Source organism: Suricata suricatta, chromosome 1, assembly GCF_006229205.1.
Source record: "Suricata suricatta isolate VVHF042 chromosome 1, meerkat_22Aug2017_6uvM2_HiC, whole genome shotgun sequence".
Lineage (NCBI taxonomy): Eukaryota > Metazoa > Chordata > Mammalia > Carnivora > Herpestidae > Suricata > Suricata suricatta.
This window is the reverse complement of record NC_043700.1, coordinates 181,287,246-181,311,552: the sequence shown is the minus strand read 5'-3', so window position 1 is coordinate 181,311,552 and position 24,307 is coordinate 181,287,246. Positions and strand designations below refer to the sequence as shown.

General features: G+C 36.7%; 1 protein-coding gene and 1 non-coding gene across 2 annotated transcripts in view; both read left to right on the top strand.

Annotated features, from left to right (window-relative positions):
- Positions 1–24,307, top strand: part of NCAPG (non-SMC condensin I complex subunit G) — a 48,260-nt gene that overhangs the window by 2,476 nt on the left and 21,477 nt on the right. The window contains exons 4-12 of the mRNA XM_029948270.1: positions 2,416–2,561; positions 2,822–2,906; positions 3,923–4,115; positions 4,796–4,945; positions 9,931–10,071; positions 11,043–11,166; positions 12,890–12,976; positions 13,296–13,475; positions 15,557–15,667. Of these exons, the coding sequence (XP_029804130.1) occupies positions 2,416–2,561; positions 2,822–2,906; positions 3,923–4,115; positions 4,796–4,945; positions 9,931–10,071; positions 11,043–11,166; positions 12,890–12,976; positions 13,296–13,475; positions 15,557–15,667 (1,217 nt within the window). The remainder of the gene's footprint in view (positions 1–2,415; positions 2,562–2,821; positions 2,907–3,922; positions 4,116–4,795; positions 4,946–9,930; positions 10,072–11,042; positions 11,167–12,889; positions 12,977–13,295; positions 13,476–15,556; positions 15,668–24,307) is intronic.
- On the top strand, positions 9,410–9,512 carry LOC115303610. The gene has a single exon (XR_003914149.1). It is a non-coding gene; the product is annotated as a U6 spliceosomal RNA (small nuclear RNA).

Below are 24,307 nucleotides of genomic sequence, written 5' to 3'. Positions count from 1 at the left end.
AAATAGAGCATCGAGGCACCTGGGTGGCTCAGTTGGTTATGCATCCATCTTTGGCTCAGGTCATGATCTCACAGTTCATGAGTTTGAACCCTGCGTTCGGCTCTGTACTGACAGTTCAGAGCCTGGAGCCGCTTCAGATTCGGTGTTTCCCTCTCTCTCCGCTCCTCCCCTGCTTGTTCTCTCTCTCTTTCTTTCTCTCAAAAATAAACATTAACAAAATATAGAGCATCATCAGTGCATTTGAAGTCTGTCTTACATCCCACCCCAGTTATATCGCTCTCCTTCAGAGTTGATGATTATCCTGAATTTTGTATTAATTATTCTTTTGCCTTTGTGTTTAAACAGTCATCTGTGTGTATCTAAAAAGTTTTGCCTATCATTTTGTATGCTATGTAAATCATATTTTTGGCTTTCAACATTCTTTTACTTTTTTTAATGTTTTTTATTTTTTTTGAGAGAGAGAGAGAGAGAGAGGGAGAGAGAGTGCATGAGCAGGGGAGGGTCAGAGAGAGAGGGAGATACAGAATCCAAAGACAGGCTCCAGGCTCTGAGCTAGCTGTAAGCACAGAGCCTGACACGGGGCTCGAACCCACGAACCGTGATCATGACCTGAGCCGAAGTTGGATGTTTAACTGACTGAGCCACCCAGGGACCCCTCAGCATTACTTCTAGTTGTAACATTCATCCATGTTGATAATATATATTTACTGTTTTTTATTTTTTTTAAATGTTTATTTTTGAGAGATAGCGGGAATGCAGGAGGAGCAGAGAGAGAGAGAGACAGAAGATCCTAAGTGGGCTCTGTGCTGACAGCAGAGAGCCCAGTTTGGGGCTTGAACCAGCAAACTGAACTGTGAGATCATGCCTCAGTCGGATGCGTAGCCGGCTGAGCCACCCAGGTGCCCCTTATTTACTGTTTTATAGCATTCTGCTGTATGAATGTAACAGTTTATTATTTCTAATATTGATAGATCTTCTAGTTTCATTACTTTGCTCTGAAAAAGTGATGCTATTGCTATGAACTTCCTTATACCTGGCTTTTGATGCACAGGTTAAAGAGTTTCTAGGGTATATACCTCGGGTGGACTTGTTGGGATATGTGTGCATTCAACTTTATCAGATAAGGTACAAGTGTTCTACAAAATAGTTTATCAGTTAATATTCCCAGTAACAGTGAATAAAAGCTTTTGTTGATCTGTGTTCTCCCCAGTGTTTGATAGTCAGATTTAAAAATTTCTGTTAATTTAGTTGTATGTATGATATATATCCTTTTTATGCATTTTTTATTTATATAACAATTACATTTCTTCTATATAATGTCTGTTCATGTGTTCTCATTTATCTGTTGGTCTCATTGATTTACTGGAATTCTTTATATATTTTGGAAAGAAATTTTCGGGTTATATGAATTGTATGTAGATCTCTTTCAACTTTAGGTGGCTCTTTGTTTCACTCTCGTTGGGATGTCTTTTGTTGGACAGAAACTCCTAATGTCAAATACGCAATCTCTGCCTTTATTATGATTTGCACTTTTTTCTTCTGATTTGCATTTTCTGTCTTTCATTTAAGAAGTTTTTCTCCACCTCTGGGCTCTTAGATGGTCATATTTCACTTTTCTATATATGCCTGGCCCTTTTTCACTTTTTGTTCCTCTTACTAGCTTTAAATCAATTTTGATAATTAATGATAGTTAATGTTTTTTGGTGTTAAATGGTACACATAATATAAAATATACATTTAGTAGTCAACATGTACTTAATTATAAAGATGGGAAAAATTTGAGAAGTAGAGGTGAATAAATATTTAAATACAGGAAATGGATTTTGTTTCAGTGAGTGAAATCAAAATAACTTCTGTAGAACTCATTAAAAATAAAAATAATGGGCCCTTTAAAAAGCCTTATTTACTTAAGCTGCTTGCGGTACTAGACTTTCTTCTAAATCTTGAAGAGTAGTGAAGACATAATCTTAATGATAAAATTTTCTATGATCTTTAGGGTTTTTTTCAGTTTTAGCCTTTGTGCCGAGTCCTTTGACAAATTTCTTACTCTCTTCTTTTTTAAAAGTTTATTTTGAGAGAGAGGGAGGGGCAGAGAAAGAGGGAGACAGATTCCCAAGCAGGCTAAGCCCTGCCAGTGCAGTGTGGGGCTCAGAGTTACCAACTGTGAGATCATGACCTGAGCCAAAATCAAGAGTCAGATGCTCAATTGACTGAGCCACCCAGGTGCTCCTCGCATTCTGTTTTTTTTTTTTTTAGGGAAGTTGGCAGAAAAAAAATTTTCAGCTGAAATTAAATGTGTAAGACTAAAAAATGATTATTGTTTTAAGAATATTGTTAAATATAAAAACGTGGGCTATCTTATGACTGTGGTTAAATATTTCTTTAGTGCACTAAAATGTATTGCTCCATTTTTAGCATATGCTACTTTGATTGAAAATGATTCAAATCCAGAAGTTAGGCGGGCAGTGTTATCATGTATTGCACCGTCAGCAAAGACTTTGCCAAAAATTGTAGGGCGCACCAAGGATGTGAAGGAGGCTGTCCGAAAGCTGGCTTATCAAGTAAGTCAAATAACTTGCGAAGGTATCATCTTAAAATACTTTTGAAAAATACTTGGCATGTAATGATTTCTTCAATGAGATTTTTATGGATGGAGAGTATAGGTAATTTAGGTAAAATCTTACTGCATTAAATGTGTTCCACATATTAGTTTGTTTTAGAAATTATGGGTTATTTTCTTAGATGAAGGAGATATTAGTTATGAAACATATAGACTATGTTGAGTTTATGACCACCTTATTAGTATTACTATCTTTTTAAGGTTTTAGCTGAAAAGGTTCATATGAGAGCTTTGTCCATTGCTCAGAGAGTGATGCTCCTTCAACAAGGTCTTAATGACAGATCAGGTAAGATCGACTTCTTTAAATACAAAACTTTAGTAGATTTTGGTTTAGTAGACTTGCAAGATTTAGAAAACGTGTCCTTAATTATGTGAAGTACCCTTATCATTGCCTCAGTCTATCAAAATTTAGCTTGCTATGTCATGTAGAAAACATTTCATAGGGCTAAAGATCTGGTAATTAAAGGAGCAGAGTTTATTTAACTTTCCTGCATTTTACAGATAACTATATCGAAAGGCTGCGTAGCTAATTTATATCAGATATAGTGAAGGATATCTTTTTGAACTCTGTCTCCTAAAAATGTGCCATCTATCCCTTTTGGGTATATCTTGATAGGAATGTGTCCTGTGCTGCAGGAACAAAATTTAGGAATGATTAGACTAGTATCATTTTTCTAGCTTTTAAAAATTCTTTTTTTCCTCTGTTAAAACTAGAGAATCTGCTTATGGGAATGATGAGGAATGATATATTTTAAATTTCCAGTCCCAATGAGAAGGCTCAGTGGCTTAATTTTGCTGTAACAAGAAAACTTGAATTTTAAAACATTGTCAGAAGACTAATGACTAAAAGGATGACTTGAAAACTAAGAATAAAATTTGTTTAGTGATATATGCTCCTGTGATTCACTATTGCAAATAGCAACCACATAATAGATGAAGTCGGGCAACAGGTGGAGTAATAGCTATCATAATGTCAGGACTAACACTTGAATCCCAGTGAACCCAGGGGAGAAGGAATGCAGATACTTTTGTAGGCTGTGATAGCAGTGGGGTATTTGGTTTGAACCTTTCCATTATTATTTGGAAGTGGATAGCATAGTGACTTTTGCAATATTATTGTACTTTTATTTTTTTCTTTAGTAATTTTCTTTGTTCTTGCTCTTAGAGTCTTTCCATTTTTATTGTAAACACTAATTTTATGTCAACACTGGTCTGATAATAAAAGGTAATTAATACAAAAAAATATAGGAAATGGAAGCTAGAGGGAGCCCCTGTTCACTTGTATTTTAAATGACTTAACAGATGCTGTAAAACAAGCAATGCAGAAGCATCTTCTCCAAGGCTGGCTACGTTTCACTGAAGGAAATATATTAGAGTTGCTCCATCGGTTAGATGTGGAAAATTCTTCCGAAGTGGCAGTCTCTGTTCTGAATGCCTTATTTTCAGTGACTCCTCTTAACGAGCTGGCAGAAATCTGTAAAAATAACGATGGCAGGTATATATTCATTATTTGAAATGTGATAATGATGAACTTCTGCAATTAAAATCAGTTCCCTTTCCTGATTACTTCAGATTGTATCAATACCTTTTATCTACTCCACTTGTGTTTTCTTTACTGTGGTGGATGTCTTTTCTCTTTTATCCTTGTGTAAGAACTCACTATATCTACATAGACTGCATTTTCCCCTCATTTTGTTCCTGTGTTTTTTGCCTTAGCTTACCATGGAAAGTCCAACAACATGCATCCCTAGTGTATGTTTGTTTGATTCTTTTTTTCTTGTTTTAAATGTTTTTATTTACGTATGTATGGATAAGTTAATGACTTATGTAATTCAAATGATGCTGGTTATAAATCAGGTCTGCTTTTCCCATTTTTTATGCTCAGTTCAAAAAATTTTTTTAAAGTTTATTGTGAGAGAGACTGTGTGCGTGAGCATTTATAAATGGGGGATGGGCAGAGATAAAGGGAGAGAGACAGTCCGAAGCAGGCTCCTTTGCTGTCAGTGCAGATTCCAACGTGGGACTTGGTCTCACAAAGTGTGAGATCATGACTTGAGTCAAAATCAAGAGATGGATGTGTAACTGACTGAGCCACTGAGGTGCCCCTACTCAGTTCAGACTTTTACCTGGGTATTAAGCTTATGTCTTGTCTTATTCCCTCCTTTTTAAATGAAGCAAACTGATTCCAGTGGAAACATTAACTCCTGAAAATGCTTTGTATTGGCGTGTCCTTTGTGAATACGTGAAATCGAAAGGAGATGAAGGTGAAGAAGTTTTGGAGCAGATTTTGCCAGAGCCTGTAGTATATGCTGAGTATTTAATAAGGTAAAATATTTTCCTTATGTTTGTATTGTACCCTCCGTGCTGTATGTGTCACCCATCTAGCCCCCTCCCTCAAAGTCATGCTTGATTGCGAATCAGTTAAAAAATACGTTTTTTTGGATAGGCAAGGGTAAATAGGAATGTAGATTGAGTCTTTCTGAAGAGTATACTGGACAGTATACTGAGAGCAAAAAGTCAGCATGTTTAAGGATATTTCCTTAAAGCTGTTAGGGTGTGAATATGAACATTTCTACATGAAGTTGATAACGATGATGTGTTACTCTTTGAAATTGGTTGGCAAACCTTTTCTGAGGGTCAGATAGTAAATATTTAGGGTCTGTAGGCTATACTGTGTCATAATGAAAACTATGCTGTGGTGATATAAAAGCAGCCAAAGAATATGTGATGAATGTTTGTAACCGTTTTCCAATAAAACTTATATCAACATTTATGGACACTAAAATTTGAACTTCATATAATTTTGCTATGCATTTATTTTCAGAGATGTGTGTGTGTATCCATATATAAACAATCTTTCACTTAAAAATGTAAAACTCTTAGCTTACATGCTGTGGCAGGCTATATCTGGTACATGGCCATAGTTTTTTGACTGACAAAGTGAACCTTTGTGGCCAGTTTTAGTATTAATTATGACTGTCGCTATTTGGCTTTTTGTTAAAAAAAAAATTTTTTTTCAAGGGTGCCTGCGCGGCTTGTCATTTGTGTCCGACTTTAGCTCAGGTCATGATCTCACGGTTTGTGAGTTCAAGCCCTATGTCGGGCTCTGTGATGACAGCTCGGAGCCTGGAGCCTGCTTCACATTCTCTGTCTTCCTCTCTGTTGTCCCCCCCCCCACTCGCATATACTCTCCCTCTCTCTCTCTCAAAAATAAACTTAAAAAAAACTTGTTTTCCAAAATACACCTTTTTCTTTAATCCTGATTTTTAATTTTACTTAAAATCACACCATTATAAAACAAATTTGTCAAAATTCAAACACAGAAATTGTAGAAGAAAAACGTGGAGGTTTTCTTCTTTTCTTTTAAATGTTTATTTTGAGAAAGTGAGACTGTGCGTGGGATGGACACAGAGGGGGAGAGAGAGAGACTCCCAAGCAGGTTCCATGCTCAGCACATTACCTCTCCTAGGGCTCGATCTCATAACCATGAGATTACAACCGGAATGGAAATCTAAAGAGTTGGTCACTGAACTGCCTGAGCCACCCAGGTGCCCCTGAATTTTTCTATCATCCCCTAATTCCTCAATTCCATTTATCTTAGAGTTAACAATTTGGGGTATATACCTTCAAACCTCTTTCTTTACATTTATAAGCACATATATTAAAATATATAATTTATTTTAAGATATCATACTATACATATATTTTTTCCCAACTACTTATATTTGAGATCATTATATGTTGGTACCTATAGATTTATTATACTCTTAACAACATGCCATTTTATAGTATGAAGTCAATATTTGATTTACTCCTCTGTTAATGGACATTTAACATGATTCCAGTTTCCACTGATAAAGTTGTATTAAACCATACATTGTTATGTATGTTTGGGATTTTGTGGGGTTGATTCCCAGAAGTGAAATTGCTGGACCAAAGGTTATATATATTTTGGTAGATTTTGGTGTGTAGATTTTTTAATAACTTTATGCTTTTGATGCATATTCTAAAAAGTTTCTTCCATATAATATGAATTACAAGCCTGAATTCTCTTTGTATAGAATATAGTATTCTGCTTTTGCTTATCATGATTCAATATAATTCAGGAGGCAAAACTATAAATGCATCTTAATTTATATGCAAAATATTGAATCCAGGATAAATGAGCCAATATGGAAACTTATAGCCTCAGTTTATAGTAATATCATAAAACAATATGTGCACTTCAACTGTTTCAATAGTAGTTGTTTTAGGCTTTAATATTTAATTAGAGTATTCCTTATAATGCTCTTTGGGCCATGTTGCAGTGTTTCCAAAATGAAGGAATTTGATGCAATACTTCATAATATGAATTGTTACAAAAGTAATAAATGCTTATAGAAAATAAAATATTAGGAAATGTTTAAATAACAGGGAGAGCTTCTCCTCAAGGATTGTCTCATAGATTAATTCTTACTGAAATACAGGTAAGGAGCTTGGTTCTTTTGTCTCTAAGAAGTCAGGGATTCTTACATTTCCTTTGTTACTTAGTTTGTGAATTTTAAATAGGTAATTTTAATCAACTTGTGTTTTTTCACTTGTAAAGAAGAAAACTTTAAAAGTTGTAGTTTAATTACTATTGAAAGAATACTTTAGAAAATAGAATGTTCTTTTTGGAGGACCATCACTAGATAGGATTAATTTATTCAGGTACAGTAACAAAATTAAATTCAAAAATTGCTTTCTGATAATTTCAGAAGTATGTTTTCAGACATTTTGTAGCAGGAGGAGTTACTGATTTAGAATTTGATATGAAATAATTTCCTATTAATTGACATATTCACATAAAGAAAGAAATTAGGGATTTTTGTTTTAATGTTTATTCTTGAGAGATGAGAAAGAGAGAGAGCGTGAGCGGGTGAGGAGCAGAGAGAAAGGGAGACAGAATCTGAAGCAGGCTCCAGGCTCTGAGCTGTCAGCACAGAACTCAATGTGGGGCTCAAATTCACAAACCATGAGCTCATGACCTGAGCTCAAGTTGTACAATTATAACCAACTGAGCCACCCAGGCGCCTCAAAAGTCAGGGATATTAAATCAGGCTTGTCATATCTGAGGAAGAAAAAGGGACTCCAAAACACTTTTTAGAAAGGACTTTAGATACAAATTGTTGGAGAAAGCTTTAAATAAAAGCTCTTTGGGGCGCCTGGGTGGCTCAGTCGGTTAAGCGTCCGGCTTTGGCTCAGGTTATGATCTTGCGGTTCGTGGGTTCAAGCCCCGCATTGGGCTCTGTGCTGACAGCTCAGAGCCTGGAGCCTGTTTCAGATTCTGTGTCTCCTTCTTTCTCTGACCCTCCTCTGCTCGCACTGTCTCTCTGTCTCTCAGATATAAATAAAAACATAAAAAAAATTAAAAAAAACCTTTTGAGTCTTTTCCTCATTGTAATGAATGTTTAATAATGATTGAAAAAAGATGATTTTGTGGTAATTAAAAGTGATGGGTCCATTTTAGGTTGTATTTATGCAGTAACCTATTAACGAAGCAACTACTCTTTGAGTTTACTTAAAAAAGAAAAAAACCCTCAGTCTTGATGCTATGCAGTGTACTAAAGCTGGAGGGGAAAAGTAGGGAGGGATTCAAAGATGAGTGAAGGATTTTTAGCCTGTCAGAAACCGGTAACTCTACTGATCTATTGATTTTGATAATTACCAGTTTTGTAGCGTTCTGTTAGTGTTCTACTAGAACCCACAGGGTGGCTGATGCCATTGAAGGTGCCAATACGTGGTCAGAGATTTGTGAGCTTTTATTTACTCTTGTTCATCATTTTAAAGATGAGTCCGTTTATTCATCATACATAATGATGCAGCTTTTATAACTTGACATTTTGTTGACATATACTTTATTTTTATTAATGTTTATTTTTGTGAGCGAGAGAGACAGAGTGCAAGCGGGGGAGGAACAGAGAGAGGGAGACACAGAATTTGAAACTGGCTCCAGGTTCTGAGCTGTCAGCACAGAGCCCGAAGCGGGCTCAAACCCACAACCTATGAGATCATGGCCTGAGCTGAAGTCAGGTGCCTAACTGACTGAGTCACCCAGGTGCCCCAATTTTTAAATTTTTTTAAGTTTATTTTTTTTTATTTTGAGAGAGAGTATGTACATGTGTGCACATGAGTGGGGGAGGGGCAGAGTGAGAGAAAAATCCCTAAGCAGGCTTACACACTTGACCCAGAGCTCATTGAGGGGCTCTATCTTACAAATGTGAGTCTTTTACACAATGTGAGTCTCCATCTTTACAAATATGACCTGAGTCACAATCAAGAGTCGTATGTTTAACCAACTGAGCTATCTAGGTGCCCTGATTTTTGTTGGCATTTTAAAAATGACATTTTTCATCAGGAGTGTTGTTTTTCATATTACTTTCCAACCTAAAGGTACTGAGTTGTCTAAGCTTAAATTCTTAATTTTGCCTTAAAAAATTTTTTTTAAATGTTTGTTTATTTTTGATGGCGCATATGGAGGGAATGGGCAGAGACAGAGGGAGACACAGAATCTGAAACAGGCTCCCAGGTCAGCCTTCAGTACAGAGCCAAAAACAGGTTTGAACTCATGAACCACAAGGTCATGACCTGAGCTGAAGTTGGATGCTCAACACACTGGGCCACTCAGGCGCCCCTAATTCTGCCTTAAAGTAGTTTTTTGTTCACATGAAAAAGGGAGACCTTCCAGTAGGCTGTTAAATATTATCTAGATGAGGGTTATAAAAGGCTTTAATTTGGGTAGTGATGGTAAGAGTACAAGGGGAGTTGATGGTACTGTTTATGAGTATCTACATTAAAATAAGAACAATACAGATATTAGTAGTAGAGCCCCTAAGCAAGGAAAATACAAATTCATGAAGTTATCTCTATTTTTCTGATTTTTTAAAAGGTCATTGTATTCATGGATTATTTGTGTAATTAGTATTGATTATTATTCTTTTAAACAAAAGAGTAACGGTCAGTTAGGGATGATGAGAGAAGACTTGCTCTTTATTGAAAATTGTGTTTTTGTTAAAGGGATCCAGAACTTTATGACAGAATACTGGTGACTGAAATGTTATCGATTTGAGAGACATAAATATGTACTTTTTGAAAATTTCCTGCAAGAAATTTGAGTCTTTAATGAATATATTTTCCAAACTTTTTGATTCTAGCCTGTAAGTTTGTTCGCAAAAGTTTGTAACAATCGCATAGAGTTTATTCTTCAAGCCACATAAATTAGTGTAATTCTAAGCTCATGGGAGCTGTTTAATGGTTTAAAGAGATTTTACATTTTATTCTTCTTGTTTTAGTTATATTCAGAGTATTCCAGTTGTTAACGATGAAAAGAAAAATGATTTTTCCTATATTGAAAACTTGATGTCAAAAGAGTTTATAGGTCAACAGTTGATTCTAATTATCAAGTCTTTGGATACAAGTGAAGAAGGAGGAAGGTATGTCTAAATATTAACTCTTGTCCTAATTTGCTCTTCTAATATCCTGTATTGAAATACAGTCTGCTATAATGTGATTAAATATATTTAAACTACCTCTCTAAAGTGCTATAAAGAGCTTTTTCTCATATATATATATATAAGTTATTTAACAGGAAACACACCCTTTCCCTCCCTCTCTGTGTGTATGTGAATACTTACATGTGTGTATATATGGATGCATATATCCATGCATATACATATATATGATTGACTCTTGAGCAACACAGGGAGGCAGGAAGGGCACTGATCTCCCATCCCCTCTTGGAGTCAGATATCCATATATAACTTTTGACTTATCAAAAACCTAACTATTAATTGTCTATTGACTGAAAATCTTATCAACAAGCATAAACATAAAAATTGACATAAACAGTTGGTTAACATGTATTTTCTATATTGTATGTATTATATACCATATCTTTACAATAAAGGAAGCTAGAGGGAAAAAAATTAAGAAAATCATAAAGAAGAGAAAATACAGTACTATATTTATGGAATTGTACTATACTGCATTTATGGTAAAAAATACGCATATAGGTGGACCTGTATAGTTCATATCCATTTTGTTCATATATATGGAAAATACAAGTTCCTTGTTCAATTTTTTTTCGGAATAAATCAATAAAATTGCAGGCTAAGCTTTAAAAAAATCTCTATTGCAGAGACAACTAGTAATATATCTAAAGATTTGATTCACTTCTGACATTTGTCATCATGTTGATTTATGAAGGATTATAGGATCATTTATAAATATATTTTTGCAGGACATGAGTTTTTTTTATCTAAAGTCTGTACACATATTTTTGTACCTATAGTGATAAAAAAGAGCTGAGACAAATGTAATTAAGTCTGCAGAATAAATGAAATGTTAGAGATAAAATGTGTTTCTAAAGTCATATTTAAATTAAAATAGTTCTTTTCAAATGCAGGAAACGACTGCTGGCTATTTTACAGGAAATTCTTACTCTACCCACAACCCCAATATCTCTACTTTCTTTTCTTGTTGAGAGATTGCTCTGCATTGTTACAGATGATAATAAGAGAACACAAATTGTAAGTGATTTTCTTCATTGTTGATAAAGGTTAAGAGGTTTTGGTCAATGCTATTTAGGATTATCTTGTTTTCAGTAATTTTTGCTTTATTTGTCTTTAATTCCCTTTTGTTTTAGTCTTGTCTATTAAGGTTTTAAACTTCTTAAAACCAAACATTTCTCTGACACAATTTTATTTATTTTTTAAAGTTTATTTATTTATTTTGAGAAAGAGAGTGGGACAGGGACAGAGAGAGGGAGGCAGAGAGCAGGCTCCACACTGTCAGTGTGGAGCCTGATGTGGGGCTTCATATCACAAAACTATGAGATCATGACTTGAGCTTAAATCAAGAGTCAGGCGTTTTACTGACTGAATCACACCCAGGCACCTCTACATGCTTTTAAAATAAATTTATTTATTTATTTGAATCTTTTATGTTTGTTTATTATTGAGATAGAAACAGAGCATAAATGGGGGAGAGACCGAGAAAGAGGGAGACACAGAATCCGAAGTAGGCTCTAGGCTCTGAGCTGTCAGTGCAGAGCCCAACGTGGGCTCAAACCCACAAACCGTGAGATCATGACCTGAACCAAAATCAGAGGCTTAACTGACTGAGCCACTCAGGTGCCCCCTTAAATTAGTTTTTGAGAGAGAGAGCATGAACAGGCGAGGACTAGAGAGAGGAGAACAGAGAGCCCCAGGCAGGCTCCATGTTGATAGCAGCAAGCCTGATGCTGGGCTTGAACTCACGGTCTGTGAGACCATGACCTGAGCCAAAGTCAGATTCTCAACTGACTGAATCACATACATATTTTAAAAATTCTCTCCTTTCTTCTGTTAGCATTTCTATCATTCTGTTGAATCAATTTGAAATAGAGCAGGTTAGGGAAGAGGTGACACAGGTACCTTGGTCACTAGGGTTTTGAGAGCCAGCTCAAGTTATTCAGACCTAGATTCAAATCCCTTCTGATACTGTCTGGCTTTTTGATTTTGAGCAAGTTATTTAATTTACTCTTGTACAGAATGAGAATAACAGAACCTACCTTGTTCAGTGAAAAGAGTGTTCATGAAGTGCTTGGTAAATGCAGAAATAAATCTTATCTGTTATAATATTGCCAAGTATTTTCTTGAGATCGTCAAAAAAGACAGACCTCTCTATTAGTGTTTTTCATAAATTCATACCGTCTCTGAGTTGCAAGTTAACTCAGAGGTTGTCTTTTCTAACCCCTCTTTATACATACTTATACATAAATCCTTTCTACAACATACAACATTCCTTGTTAGGTTATCCACATCTGTGTAAGTACCTTCATTGGGGATGTAGCCTTTTCTTAATCAGCCAACTCTGATGTCCCAGTGGCTTTGAAAGGAAAATTCTTTAGTTATGCTGTCATTATTTATGCAAAAGGGAATTGAGGATTGTGGGCAGAAATTTTTAATTTTTGGTGCTTAAGATTAGATACTATATTTTTCTTTGTTTTTTGAGTATTATATGACAGAATTTGTCTTCAGTGTCTATATACTTGATTACCTTCTCATAATCATAGAGTTTTTAGTTAGATATATTTTTTGGATTTTTTTCCTCCCAAATTGTCTAGAAGGTAGAATGTGTGCCATTTTTACTTGTGTGTTTTGCTCTATATTTTAGGAGATTGTGGATACTATTTGGAATTCTGTGTAGCAAATTTGGTGTTATGATATAGAATATATATTAAATTATGTACTCTGAATTATAACTTACCAGGTTACAGAAATTATCTCCGAGATTCGGGCACCCATTATTACAGTTGGCATTGATGATCCAGCTGATGTAAGAAAGAAAGAACTCAAGGTAAATTTCTTTTAAATTAGAGAAATGCTTGAGTATAATATAGTTGTACAAGTCTTTTATTTCCTCTTGCTGCATTTTTCAAAATTGTTCTCACAGAGTTGAATTATTGACTATTAAATGGTAAGAGTATCTAAAACGTAACCAGATTGTGCAGTCTGAAAGATTTGCCCATCTCTGGTTCAGGAAGACTACAACTTTTTTTGTATATGCCTGACTCTGCCTAATTTTTGGGTTGTTGAGATTTTAAATAATACCCTTCGGTTTGCTATAGATTTTTATTTTAATAGTTTTTGTTAAAGCACTTTATATCTTTCCTTAGATGGCTGAAATAAAAGTTAAACTGATTGAGGCAAAAGAAGCTTTGGAAAATTGCATTAACTTACAGGACTTTAATCGAGCATCAGAATTAAAAGAAGAAATAAAAGCATTAGAGGATGCCAAAATAAAGATACTGAAAGAGACAGAGCAACTTGAAATCAAAGAAGTTCACATAGAGAAGGTATAGGTAACTTTTTCATACTGAATTTCAGTTATTATTCATCTCAACTATACTTTGTTTTTTCTTAACTCAAACCTGCTGGAGTATATTTACTTTGGAGGGCTTTTTTTTAGCAATATCATGAATTAATGTGAAGATAATTTTTCCCTTTTGTTTCTTTTTATTTTAGATGTTGAAAGGCCTCAATTAGCTTTAATTATTATAACTAGGATTTTATAGCCTTTTCATTCTTGCTAAGGAAACCTACCTTCTAGTGTTTTCCTTCTGTTTGGTTATGTGTGTGTGTGTGTGTGTGTGTGTGTGTGTGTTTTGAATGCTTTAGTATAAGAAAATGCATCCATCTCTCCATCTCTCCGTCTCTTCTTCATGGAAGACCCATGACCTTTCTGAACTAGGAAAAGAATTTCTATGGTAACCATGCTCTTATACATGTAGTTTTTAAAGCTTAACTACAGTTTTGTTTTTAGAAAAAGCTAAGGAGTTTTATTATGTTAAATGAAACACTAAACTTTTTATCTAGTAACATTTAAAGTTTGGTTCCAGCAGTCATTTTTTTTTAACTTAGTTGTATATGATAACCTTTTCATTTTAATATACGATAGAATGGTATTAGTTGCTATAATATTTGATGTTAACTTTCATTCAGGAGATCTGTTAGACTTTTGCCTTCTATAGTGAACGTCATTTATTATTTTACTTTGAGTTTGGAAGTGCTGACTGGAGTGTGCTCAAAGAGAATAGTGGATAGGAAAGAGTTTACTATTCAAGAGCATTTTGTAAGTTATGCCATATCCTTGAGTTCTTCAGGCATAGACAGTTCTGCTCCAACACTACACTTTCCCATTGAATATGCCTGCACTTTATTTTCATAGCTAGCATCTTATCTTGTTTGACAAAGTCTATGGATCATTATGGCTTTTTAATTTGAGGAACAGATATAAAGTGAAAAATGAAAATGTAAACTGAAAAACATTATAAACTGCAGGTCTGAATTGGGAACTTGTGAACAAACATGGTCTCTCATGATTAATATCATCTGTTTAACTTGACTTTGCTTTGACTATTTGTGTGTTCATTTGTCCTATTTAAGGGTTATACATCTATTATAGTACAATTATAGCATAGCATAATAGGCGGGGTACAGGCAGGGAACTTAATAGGGGTTTTATGGAGAGGCATCTAATCCAGGTTGGGTGTTGTTTGCTTCCCCAAGGGAAGAAATGTTTTCACTTGACATTGGAATAAAAATAATAATGTAAGCTAAATAGTTATAGGTTTCTTTTTCTATGGTAGTCACTGCTTCAAGCCCTTCACAAGTATTTTATTCTCACTATAACCTTATGGAGTTGGTGCTATATTCATTTTATAGAGGAAAAGTAACTTGCCCAAAGTTACACAGATAGTAAATGGTATAGGCAGGATTCAAACCCAGGCAAGTCTGGCTTTAGATTTGTGCTTTTAATGCACTCTAATATCTCTTCTGGATGAATTTTTAAAGGACTCCTATAGGCTCTTGGAATGGCATATATGAGGGTCTAGAAGTTAAAGAGTACCTGCTGTGTTTTAAAACTTCAGGTTCACTTAACTAGAGAATTGAGGGGGGAGAGGTAAGAGAGAAATCATGGAAAAATGAAGGACTAGGTCTTGTAAGTTCTTGTGTAAGCAATATTTAAAAGGTTTTGCCTTAGCCAAGGATCATGGTGAACCACTAAAGGTTTTAAGTGGTAGGATAAGATTTATATCTTAGAAAATAGATTGCAGTTTGATAAAAAGCCTAGGCAGGCACAGTAGTTGAAGATTGTTATAGTAATGTAGGCTTGGTATGTGTACAACTGAGTTTTCTTTTGGACAGTTTGAGTTTGAGAAGCCTGTGGAACATAGAGAAAATGTAGCCACTGTATATATGAATCTAAAACTTAGGAAATGGCTGGGACAGCTCATGGATGGTGATTGGAGTTGTATGGTTGGATAAGATTGCCAGTAGAGACCATATGCCTTTGACAAAGCCCTAAAAAAGTAACATTTAAGGGATGGGCAGAAGATACTCATACTAATGCAGAGTATTTTGTGTTTCATTTTAGAATGATGCTGAAACACTACAGAAGTGTCTTATTTTGTGCTATGAACTGTTGAAGCAGATGTCCACTTCAACAGGTATAGGTGCAACCATGAATGGCATCATTGAATCTTTGGTATGTTGCTGGCCTTTGAGACTGTATTTTAGCCCACTCCTTCCTCAGTTTTTAAGTGATACGTTTCTTGGGGTTCAAAAGAATAAAAAGATGGTCATCTTAAACGTGATAAATATAAATGGTAAAAAAAAATTATATAGTGGCTACTTCATATTGTAAAGATTAAATTAAGATAATGTATATAAAATACCTCATATATAATTTATACTTATTCCTTTACAAGTTGAAAAATGATACTAGAAGGAAATGTAGAGTATCTTTATTCTTTGAATAGTAAGAGGAAATACTGAAACTCATCAGGGATGTATAAGTCCTGGAATCTTGCTATATAGAAAGACTCAGACTGTTAAATTATGAGCCCTGTGAAAGGAATTTATTTTTCTTTCCTACATATTTAAAGGATGTTTTACTAAAGTAGCACTTCATAGATAATCTCCATTTTATTAGCCATAGGAACACAAATACTGTAAGACTCTAGTAAAACAACATTGTTTGATAGTAATATAATGCAAACCACATGAAACTTCACATTTTCTCATAGCCACATTTTTTTTTATGTAGTTTATTACCAAGTTTGTTGCCATATAACACCCAGTGCTCTTCCCCACAAGTGCCCTTCTCTATTACCATGACTCCCCTTCCACTTCCCCCCTCCCTCTTCAGCCCTCAGGTTGTTCTCAGCATTCAAAAGTCTCTCATGATTTGCCTCACTCCCTCTCCCCAACTCTTTTCATTCTTGCTAAGGATTAAAACAGGACCATGGGAAGTATATCAACAATTTTTGCCAACCAACTTGTAAAGATTAAAGGAAAGGAAACACACAACGATTGTGAGGGTGTGGTGAAGCAGACTGGTGGCAGAGTGAAATGGTCCCCCTGTCAGAAGCAGTTTGATGATATGTATGATTACTCTTTTTTTTAAAATAGTTTATTGTCAAATTGGTTTCCATACAACACCCAGTGCTCTTCCCCACAAGTGCCCTCCTCCATTACCACCACCTCTTTCCCCCCCTCCCCCTTCAACCCTTGGTTCATTTTCAGTATTCAGTATTCTCTCAAGTTTTGCATCCCTCTCTCTCCCCAACTCTCTTTCCCTCTTCCCCTCCCCCTGGTCCTCCATTAGGTTTCTCCTGTTTTCCTGTTAGACCTATGAGTGACAACATATGGTATCTGTCCTTCTCTGCCTGACTTATTTTACTTAGCATGACTCCCTCTAGGCCCATCCATTTTGCTACAAATGGCCAGATTTCATTCTTTCTCTTTGCTTTGTAGTACTTTATTGTGTATATATACCACATCTTCTTTATCCGTTCATCAGGTGATGGACATTTAGGCTCTTTCATGATTTGGCTATTGTTGGAAGTGGCGCTATGAACATTGGGGTACATGTGCCCCTGTGCATCAGCACTTCTGTATCCTTGGGTAGATCCCCAGCAGTGCTATTGCTGGGTCATCGGGGAGTTCTATTGTTAATGGTTTGAGGAACCCCTACACTGTTTTCCAGAACGGCTGTATCATCAGTTTACATTTCCGCCAACAGTGTAGGAGGGTGCGCGTTTCTCCACATCCTTGCCAGCATCTATAGTCTCTTGATTTGTTCATTTTAGCCACTCTGGCGTGAGGTGGTATCTCAATGTGGTTTTGATTTGTATTTATCTGATGCTGAGTGACACTGAGCATCTTTTCATGTGCCTGTTAGCCATCTGGATGTCCTCTTTGGAGAAGTGTCTGTTCAAGTCTTCTGCCCATTTCTTCACTGGATTATTTGTTTTTCGGGTATGGAGTTTGGTGAGTTCCTTGTAGATTTTGGATACTAGCCCTTTATCCGACATGTCATTTGCCACTATCTTTTCCCATTCTGTTGGTTGCCTATTAGTTTTTTTGATCGTTTCCTTTGCAGTGCAGAAGCTTTTTATCTTGATGAGGTCCCAGTAGTTAATTTTTGTTTTCATTTCCCTTGCCTTTGGGGATGTGTTGAGTAGGAAATTTCTGCAGTTGAGGTTAAGGAGGTTGTTTCCTACTTTCTCCTCGAGTATTTTGATGGTTTCCTGTCTCACATTTAGGTCCTTCAGCCATTTTGAGTTAATTTTTGTGTATGGTGTAAGAAAGTGGTCTAGTTTTATTCTTCTGCATGTTGTTGTCCAGTTCTCCCAGCACCACCTGCTAAAGAGGCTGTCTTTTTTCGATTGGATACTCATTCCTGTTTTGTCAAAAATTAATTGGCCGTACATTTGTGGGCCCAGTTCTGGGTTCTCTATTCTATTCCATTGGTCTATGTGTCTGTTTTTGTGCCAGTACCAAACTGTCTTGATGGTGACAGCTTTGTAGTAGAGGCTAAAGTCTGGGATTGTGATGCCTCCCGTTTTGGTTTTCTTCTTCAATATTACTTTGGCTATTCGGAGGTTTTTTTTGTGGTTCCATACGAATTTTAAGATAATTTGCTCTAGCTTTGAGAAGAATGCTGGTGGAATTTGAATGGGGATTCCACTGAATGTGTAGATTGCTTTGGGTAATAATGACATTTTAGCAATGTTTATTCAGATCCTTGAGCACAGAATGTTTTTCCGTTTCTTTGTGTCGTCTTCAGTTTCTTTCATAATCTTTCTGTAGTTTTCATCACACAGGTGTTTTACATCTTTTGTTAGGTTTATTCCTAGGTATTTTATGGGTTTTCGTGTCATTGTGAATGGGGTCAGTTTCCTGATTTCTCGGTTGTTTCATTTTTGGTGTATAAAAATACAACCGATTTCTGTACGTTGATTTTGTAACCTGCAACTTTGCTGAATTCATGGATCAGTTCTAGAAGGCTTCTGGTGGACTTGATCGGGTTTTCCATGTAAAGTTTCATGTCATTTGCAAAAAGTGAAAGTTTAACATGATCTTTGCCAATTCTGATGCATTTTATTTCCTTTTGTTGTCTGATTGCTGATGCTAGGACTTCCAACACTATGTTAAACAACAGTGGTGAGAGTGGACATCCCTTCGTGTTTCTGATCTCAGGGGGAAAGCTCTCAGTTTTTCCCCATTGAGGATGATATTAGCTGTGGGCTTTTCATAGATTGCTTTAATAATGTTAAAGTCAATTCCTTTTATCCCAACTTTTTCAAGGGTTTTTATTAAGAAGGGATGTTGTATTTTGTCAAACGCTTTTTCTGCATCTTTTGACAGGATCATATGGTTTTTCTTTTGTTAATGTGATGTATCGCATTGATGGATTTGCGAATATTGAGCCAGCCCTGTAACCCAGGAATGAATTCCACTTGATCATGATGGATAATTCTTTTTATATGCTGAATTCGATTTGCTAGTATCTTGTTGAGTATTTTTGCATCTGTATTCATTAAGGATATTGGCCTGTAGTTCTCTTTTTTTGTTGGGTCTCTGGTTTAGGAATCAAAGTGATACTTGCTTCGTAGAATGAGTCCGGAAGTCTTCCTTCCATTTCTATTTTTTGGAATAACTTGAGAAGGATGGGTGTTAACTCTGCTTTACATGTGTGGTAGAATTCCCCTGGGAATCCATTCGGCCCTGGGCTTTTATTCATTGGGAGATTTTTGATAACTGATTTGATTTCTTCACTGGTTATGTGTCTGCTCAGATTTTCTATCTCTTCTTGTTTGAATTTTGGTAGTGCATGTGTGTTTAGGAATTTGTCCATTTCTTCTAGATTGTCCAGTTTGTTGGCATATAATTTTTCATAGTATTCCCTGATGAGGGAATCGGTTTTCTGAGGGATCGGTTTTAATAGATCCATTTTCATTCATGATTTTGTCTATCTGGGTGTTCTCTCTTTTCTTTCTGAGGAGCCTTGCTAGAGGTTTATCAATTTTGTTTATTTTTTCAAAAAAGCAATCCTTGGTTTCATTTTTCATTTTTTTCAACTGCTTTTTGGATTCTATATTGTTTATTTCTGCCTTGATCTTTATTATTTCTCTTCTTTATTTGAGGTGCTCTTGCCGTTCCCTTTTTCGTTTCCTTAGATGCTCTGTTAGATTTTAAGTTTGTGCTTTTTCTAGTTTGTTGAAATAGGCCTGGATTGTAATAAAATTTCCTCTAAGGACTGCCTTTGCTGTGTCCCAGAGCGTTTGGATTGTTGTATTTTTGTTTTCATTTGTTTCCATATATTTTTTAATTTCCTCTCTAATTGCTTGAATCGCCCAATCATTCTTTAGTAGGGTGGTTTTTAACCTCCACATTTTGGAGGTTTTCCAGACTTTTTCCTGTGATTTCAAGTTTCATAGCATTGTGATCTGAAAGTGTGTGTGGTATGATCTCTATTTGTTTGTATTCATGGAGGGCTGTTTTATGACCCAGTATGTGATCAGTCGTGGAGAATGTGCCATACACACTCGAGAAGAAAGTGAATTCCCTCGTTTCAAGATGCAGAGTTCTTTTTTTGTTGTTGTTGTTGTTTATAATAGTTTATTGTCAAATTGGTTTCCATATAACTCCCAGTGCTTCTCCCCACAAGTGTCCCCCTCCATGACCATCACCCCTTCCCCCCTCCCTCTTCAGCCCTCAGTTTGTTCTCCGTATTCAGTAGTTGCTGATGATTTGTGTCCCTCTCTCTCTCCAACTCTTTTCCCCTTCCCCTCCCTATGGTTCTCTGTTAGGTCTCTCCTGTTAGACCTATGAGTGCAAACATTGGTATCTGTCCTTCTCCGCCTGACTTATTTCGCTTAGCATGACACCCTCGAGGTCCATCCACTTTGCTACAAATGGCCAGATTTCATTCTTCCTCATTGCCATATAGTACTCCATTGTATACATATACTACATCTTCTTGATCCATTCATCAGGTGATGGACATTTAGGCTCTTTCCATGATTTGACTATTGTAATAAGTGCCTCTGTGAACATTGGGGTACATGTTCTCCTATGCATCAGCATTTATGTACAAGATGCAGAATTCTAAATATATCTATTAATTCCATCTGTTCTAGTGTGTCATTCAGGTCCATTGTTTCTTTAGTGGTTTTCTGTCTAGTTGACTTATCCATTGTTGTAAGTGGAGTATTAAAGTCCCCTGCAATTAGCACATTCTTATTGATGAGATTGTTTTGATTTTGTGATTAGTTGTTTTATGTATTTGGGTGCTCCCTAATTCGGCGCATAGATGTTTATAATTGTTAGCTCTTTCTAATGGAGAGACCCTGTAATTATTATATAATGTCCTTCTTCATCTCTTGTTACTGCCATTAAGTTTGTCTGATATAAGTATGGCTCTTCCAGCTTTCTTTTGACTTCCAGTTGCATGATAGATATTTCTCCATCCCCTTACTTTCAATCTGAAGGTGTCTTCAAGTCTAAGGTGAGTCCCTTGTAGACAACAAATAGATGCATTTTGGTTTTTTTATCCATTCTACTACTCTGTGTCGTTTGATTGGAGCGTTCAGTCCATTTACATTCAGTGTTATTATTGAAAAATATGTTTTTAGATTCATTGTGTTCTCTGTAGAGTTCATGTTTGCATTGATGACTCTGGTGTCTTATATTCCTTGCTACATTTCTCTCATAGAGTCCCTCTTAGGAGTTCTTGTAGGGCTGGTTTGGTGGTGATGAATTCTCTCAATTTTTATTTGGGAACACCTTTATCTCTCCTCCTATTTGGAATGACAGGCTCACTGGATAAAGGATTCTTGGTTGCATATTTTTCATGTTCATCACATTGAAAATTTTCTGCCATTCCTTTCTGGCCTACCAAGTTTCAGTAGATAGGTCTGTAACCACTCTGGTAGGTTTCCCTTTGTATGTTAGGGCCCTTTTATCCCTAGCTGCTTTCAGAATTCTCTCTTTATCCTTATATTTTGCCAGTTTCACTATGATCTGTTGTGCTGAAGGTGGGTTCAGGTTACGTCTTTGGGGAGTTAGGTATGGCTCTTGAATTTCAATGCCTTTTTCTTTCCACAGATGGAGAAATTTTCAATTATAATTTGATCCAATACCCCTTCAGGACCTTTTTCTCTTTTTTCCTCTACAGGAAATCCTATGATACGGATATTGTTCCATTTGACTGTATCAGTCAGGTCTCGAGTTCTCCTTTCTTGCTTCTGTGCCAATTTCTCTCTTTTTCTCGGCCTCCCCTTTTGCTATAACTGTGTCTTTTAATTCACCTATTCTCCTGTCTCCTTCTTCAATCCATGCATTGGCAGCCTCCATTTTATTATTCACCTCATTTATAGCCTTTTTTAAACTCGTCGGAGCTATTTTGAAGGTTCCCAGTCTTTGTATCAATATCTTCTCTGACAGCTTTTATGCTTTTTTGAAGCCCAGTGATTAATTTTATGATAATCATTTTAAATGTTTGTTCAGTTATGTTGCTTGTGTCTGTTTTGAGCAGTTCTGTCACTGTGATTTCTTTCTGGAATTTCTTTAGAGGAGAGTTCTTTTGTTCCATCACTTCAGCTAGCTCTCTGTCTCTTGTCAGTTTTAAAAGCTCATTCTGCACTGTGCACTTGTGAGTATCGCTCTTTGTCCAGAGCCTGTCTTTTCAGGAAATGTTCTTTTAATAGTGTCTCTGAATTTCTCTTGTTGTGCCTGTAATTAATATATTTCCTTAGTCAGCGATATTTGAGACTTTCCGCTATGTGTGCTTTGGCTTGTTTCTTGAGGTAGCCCTGAAAAGGAAAACAGACAGACAAACACACAGGGAACACAAGCATGCAAATGCACTGACAGATCCGGTAAACAAGCAAACCAAATGGGAAAGGAAAAAATGGAGTGGAAAAGAGAAGAGAGGACAGGAAAGGATTAAAAAAAAAAAAGGTGGAGGGGCAGAGATAGCCAAAGATAAAGGACAGTCTGAGCATAAAACCTTCTGGAGGGGAGAGATAATAATGGGATGAGGGAAAAATATCTGGATGGTAAGGTTTGATCTGATCACATCAGTGCATAAATGTTGGTCTTTCCCAGACTCCAGGGGGGAAAGGGAGAAAAGGAGGAAATAGGAAAATAGAAAAGAGAAAGCAAGGGAAAAGATTATAAAAATTAAAAATAATTAGGAAAGAAAAAAATTGAGGAAAAAAGTAGCACAAAAAGAGGAATCCAGCTCTCCAGTGTGGATTGGTGTGGTTCGATGTAGGTAGTTGGAGCTCAGGGGCTGGTCTGTGAGGCCCCGCCTTAGTGCATGCAGGGAGAAGAGTGGTGGCATCACAAGTCCCTCTCAGACCATGTGTTGCCAGCCTTTCTCTTGAGTCCAACCTCCTGGTGCCATGGGCAGGTCAAATTGTTTTGGTTTTCTAAGTTCTGCCAGGCCTCCAAATCCTAGTCCACGTACTTTAATGCTTCCCCCACCATTAAAATAACCTCTAGCACCCAGGCAACTTTCTGGCTGGAACTGCTCAGGGGAAGTGGAGAGCCACCCCTTCCCTGGCTCCACCTGAGGTCTGCGGGTCCCAAGGGAGAACAAGCCCGCTGAAGGGGTCGGATTTCTCTCCCTGCGCCCAGCGACTGCAAATGGAAAGTTTGTCTCTCCACCACGGGCTGAGTCTCCTCCTCCCCTTGGCTCTGTACTGCCCTGCGGGCTGGTTCGTGCGCAGCGTCTTGCATGGCCGGCTCGCGAGCAGCTCTCCAAAATTCTGTGCCAATCTGCATGGCCACCCTGCGCGCACGTCCTTACAGGGTGCTGTGCAGCCTTTGGACCAAGTCTCTGGTTACTCTCTTTCCCAGCTCCGCTCTGAGCCCGCGCTCCCTCCCTCAGAGTCTCCGTTCCCAGTTCTCACTCAGGCATCCGTGGGGCTGATATCAATAAGGGGTCAGTGTGGGCACCTCTGCTCCTGGAGATCAGAAAGTTGTGGCTTTTAATTCTTCTCCGTTTGATGGTTGCGGGCATGCGGAGGTAACAGTGTTCCTTTCTTCTCCGCCATCTTGCCACAGTCCTCAAGCCGCCACATTTAAAAATTAAAAAGAAGTAGGTGAAATTAATTTTAATGTATTTAACCCAGTATACCCAAAATATTTTAATATTATTTAATAATATTTAATATCATTTGCTCAATATCAAACTATGAAGATATTTTACATATCAGTTCTTTATACTAAAATCTTTATACTAAATCTTAATAGCACATCTCAGTCTGGACTAGTTACATTCCAAGCGTTCAGTAGCCACATGTGGTTAGTGGTGACAGTATTACATAGTGTAGCTCTAGGGTATTCTTACCAGTGCTACTTATTCAAAGCAAATTGTGAGTGTTTCCAGGATTCTCCCTCAGTTGTTTTTACTTGGGATTAATGAAAAACAGCCATTGGATGTAATCTCAAATTTAGTTCCCTGGGGTGCCTGGGTAGCTCATTCGGTTGAGCGTCTGACTTCATCTCAAATCATGGTCTTGTGGTTAGTGGGTTCTGCCCTGCATCCAGATCGCCCCTGTCAGCACGGCCCACTTTGGATCCTCTGTCCACCCCCTCTCTGTTCCTCCACAACTCATGTGCTCGCTCTCTCGCTCTCGCTCTCGCTCTCTCTCTCTCTCTCTGTCTCCTCTCTCTCAAAAATAAATTAAAAAAAAAATTTAAATCTAGTTCCCTGAATTGTCAAGAACTTCTAAATGCAATAAAGATGCCAGTTACTGTTTACAACAACGTAGAGCTTCTGATTAAAAGTAGGTTTTACTAAACCATTAAAATTTAGTTTCATTCTTAG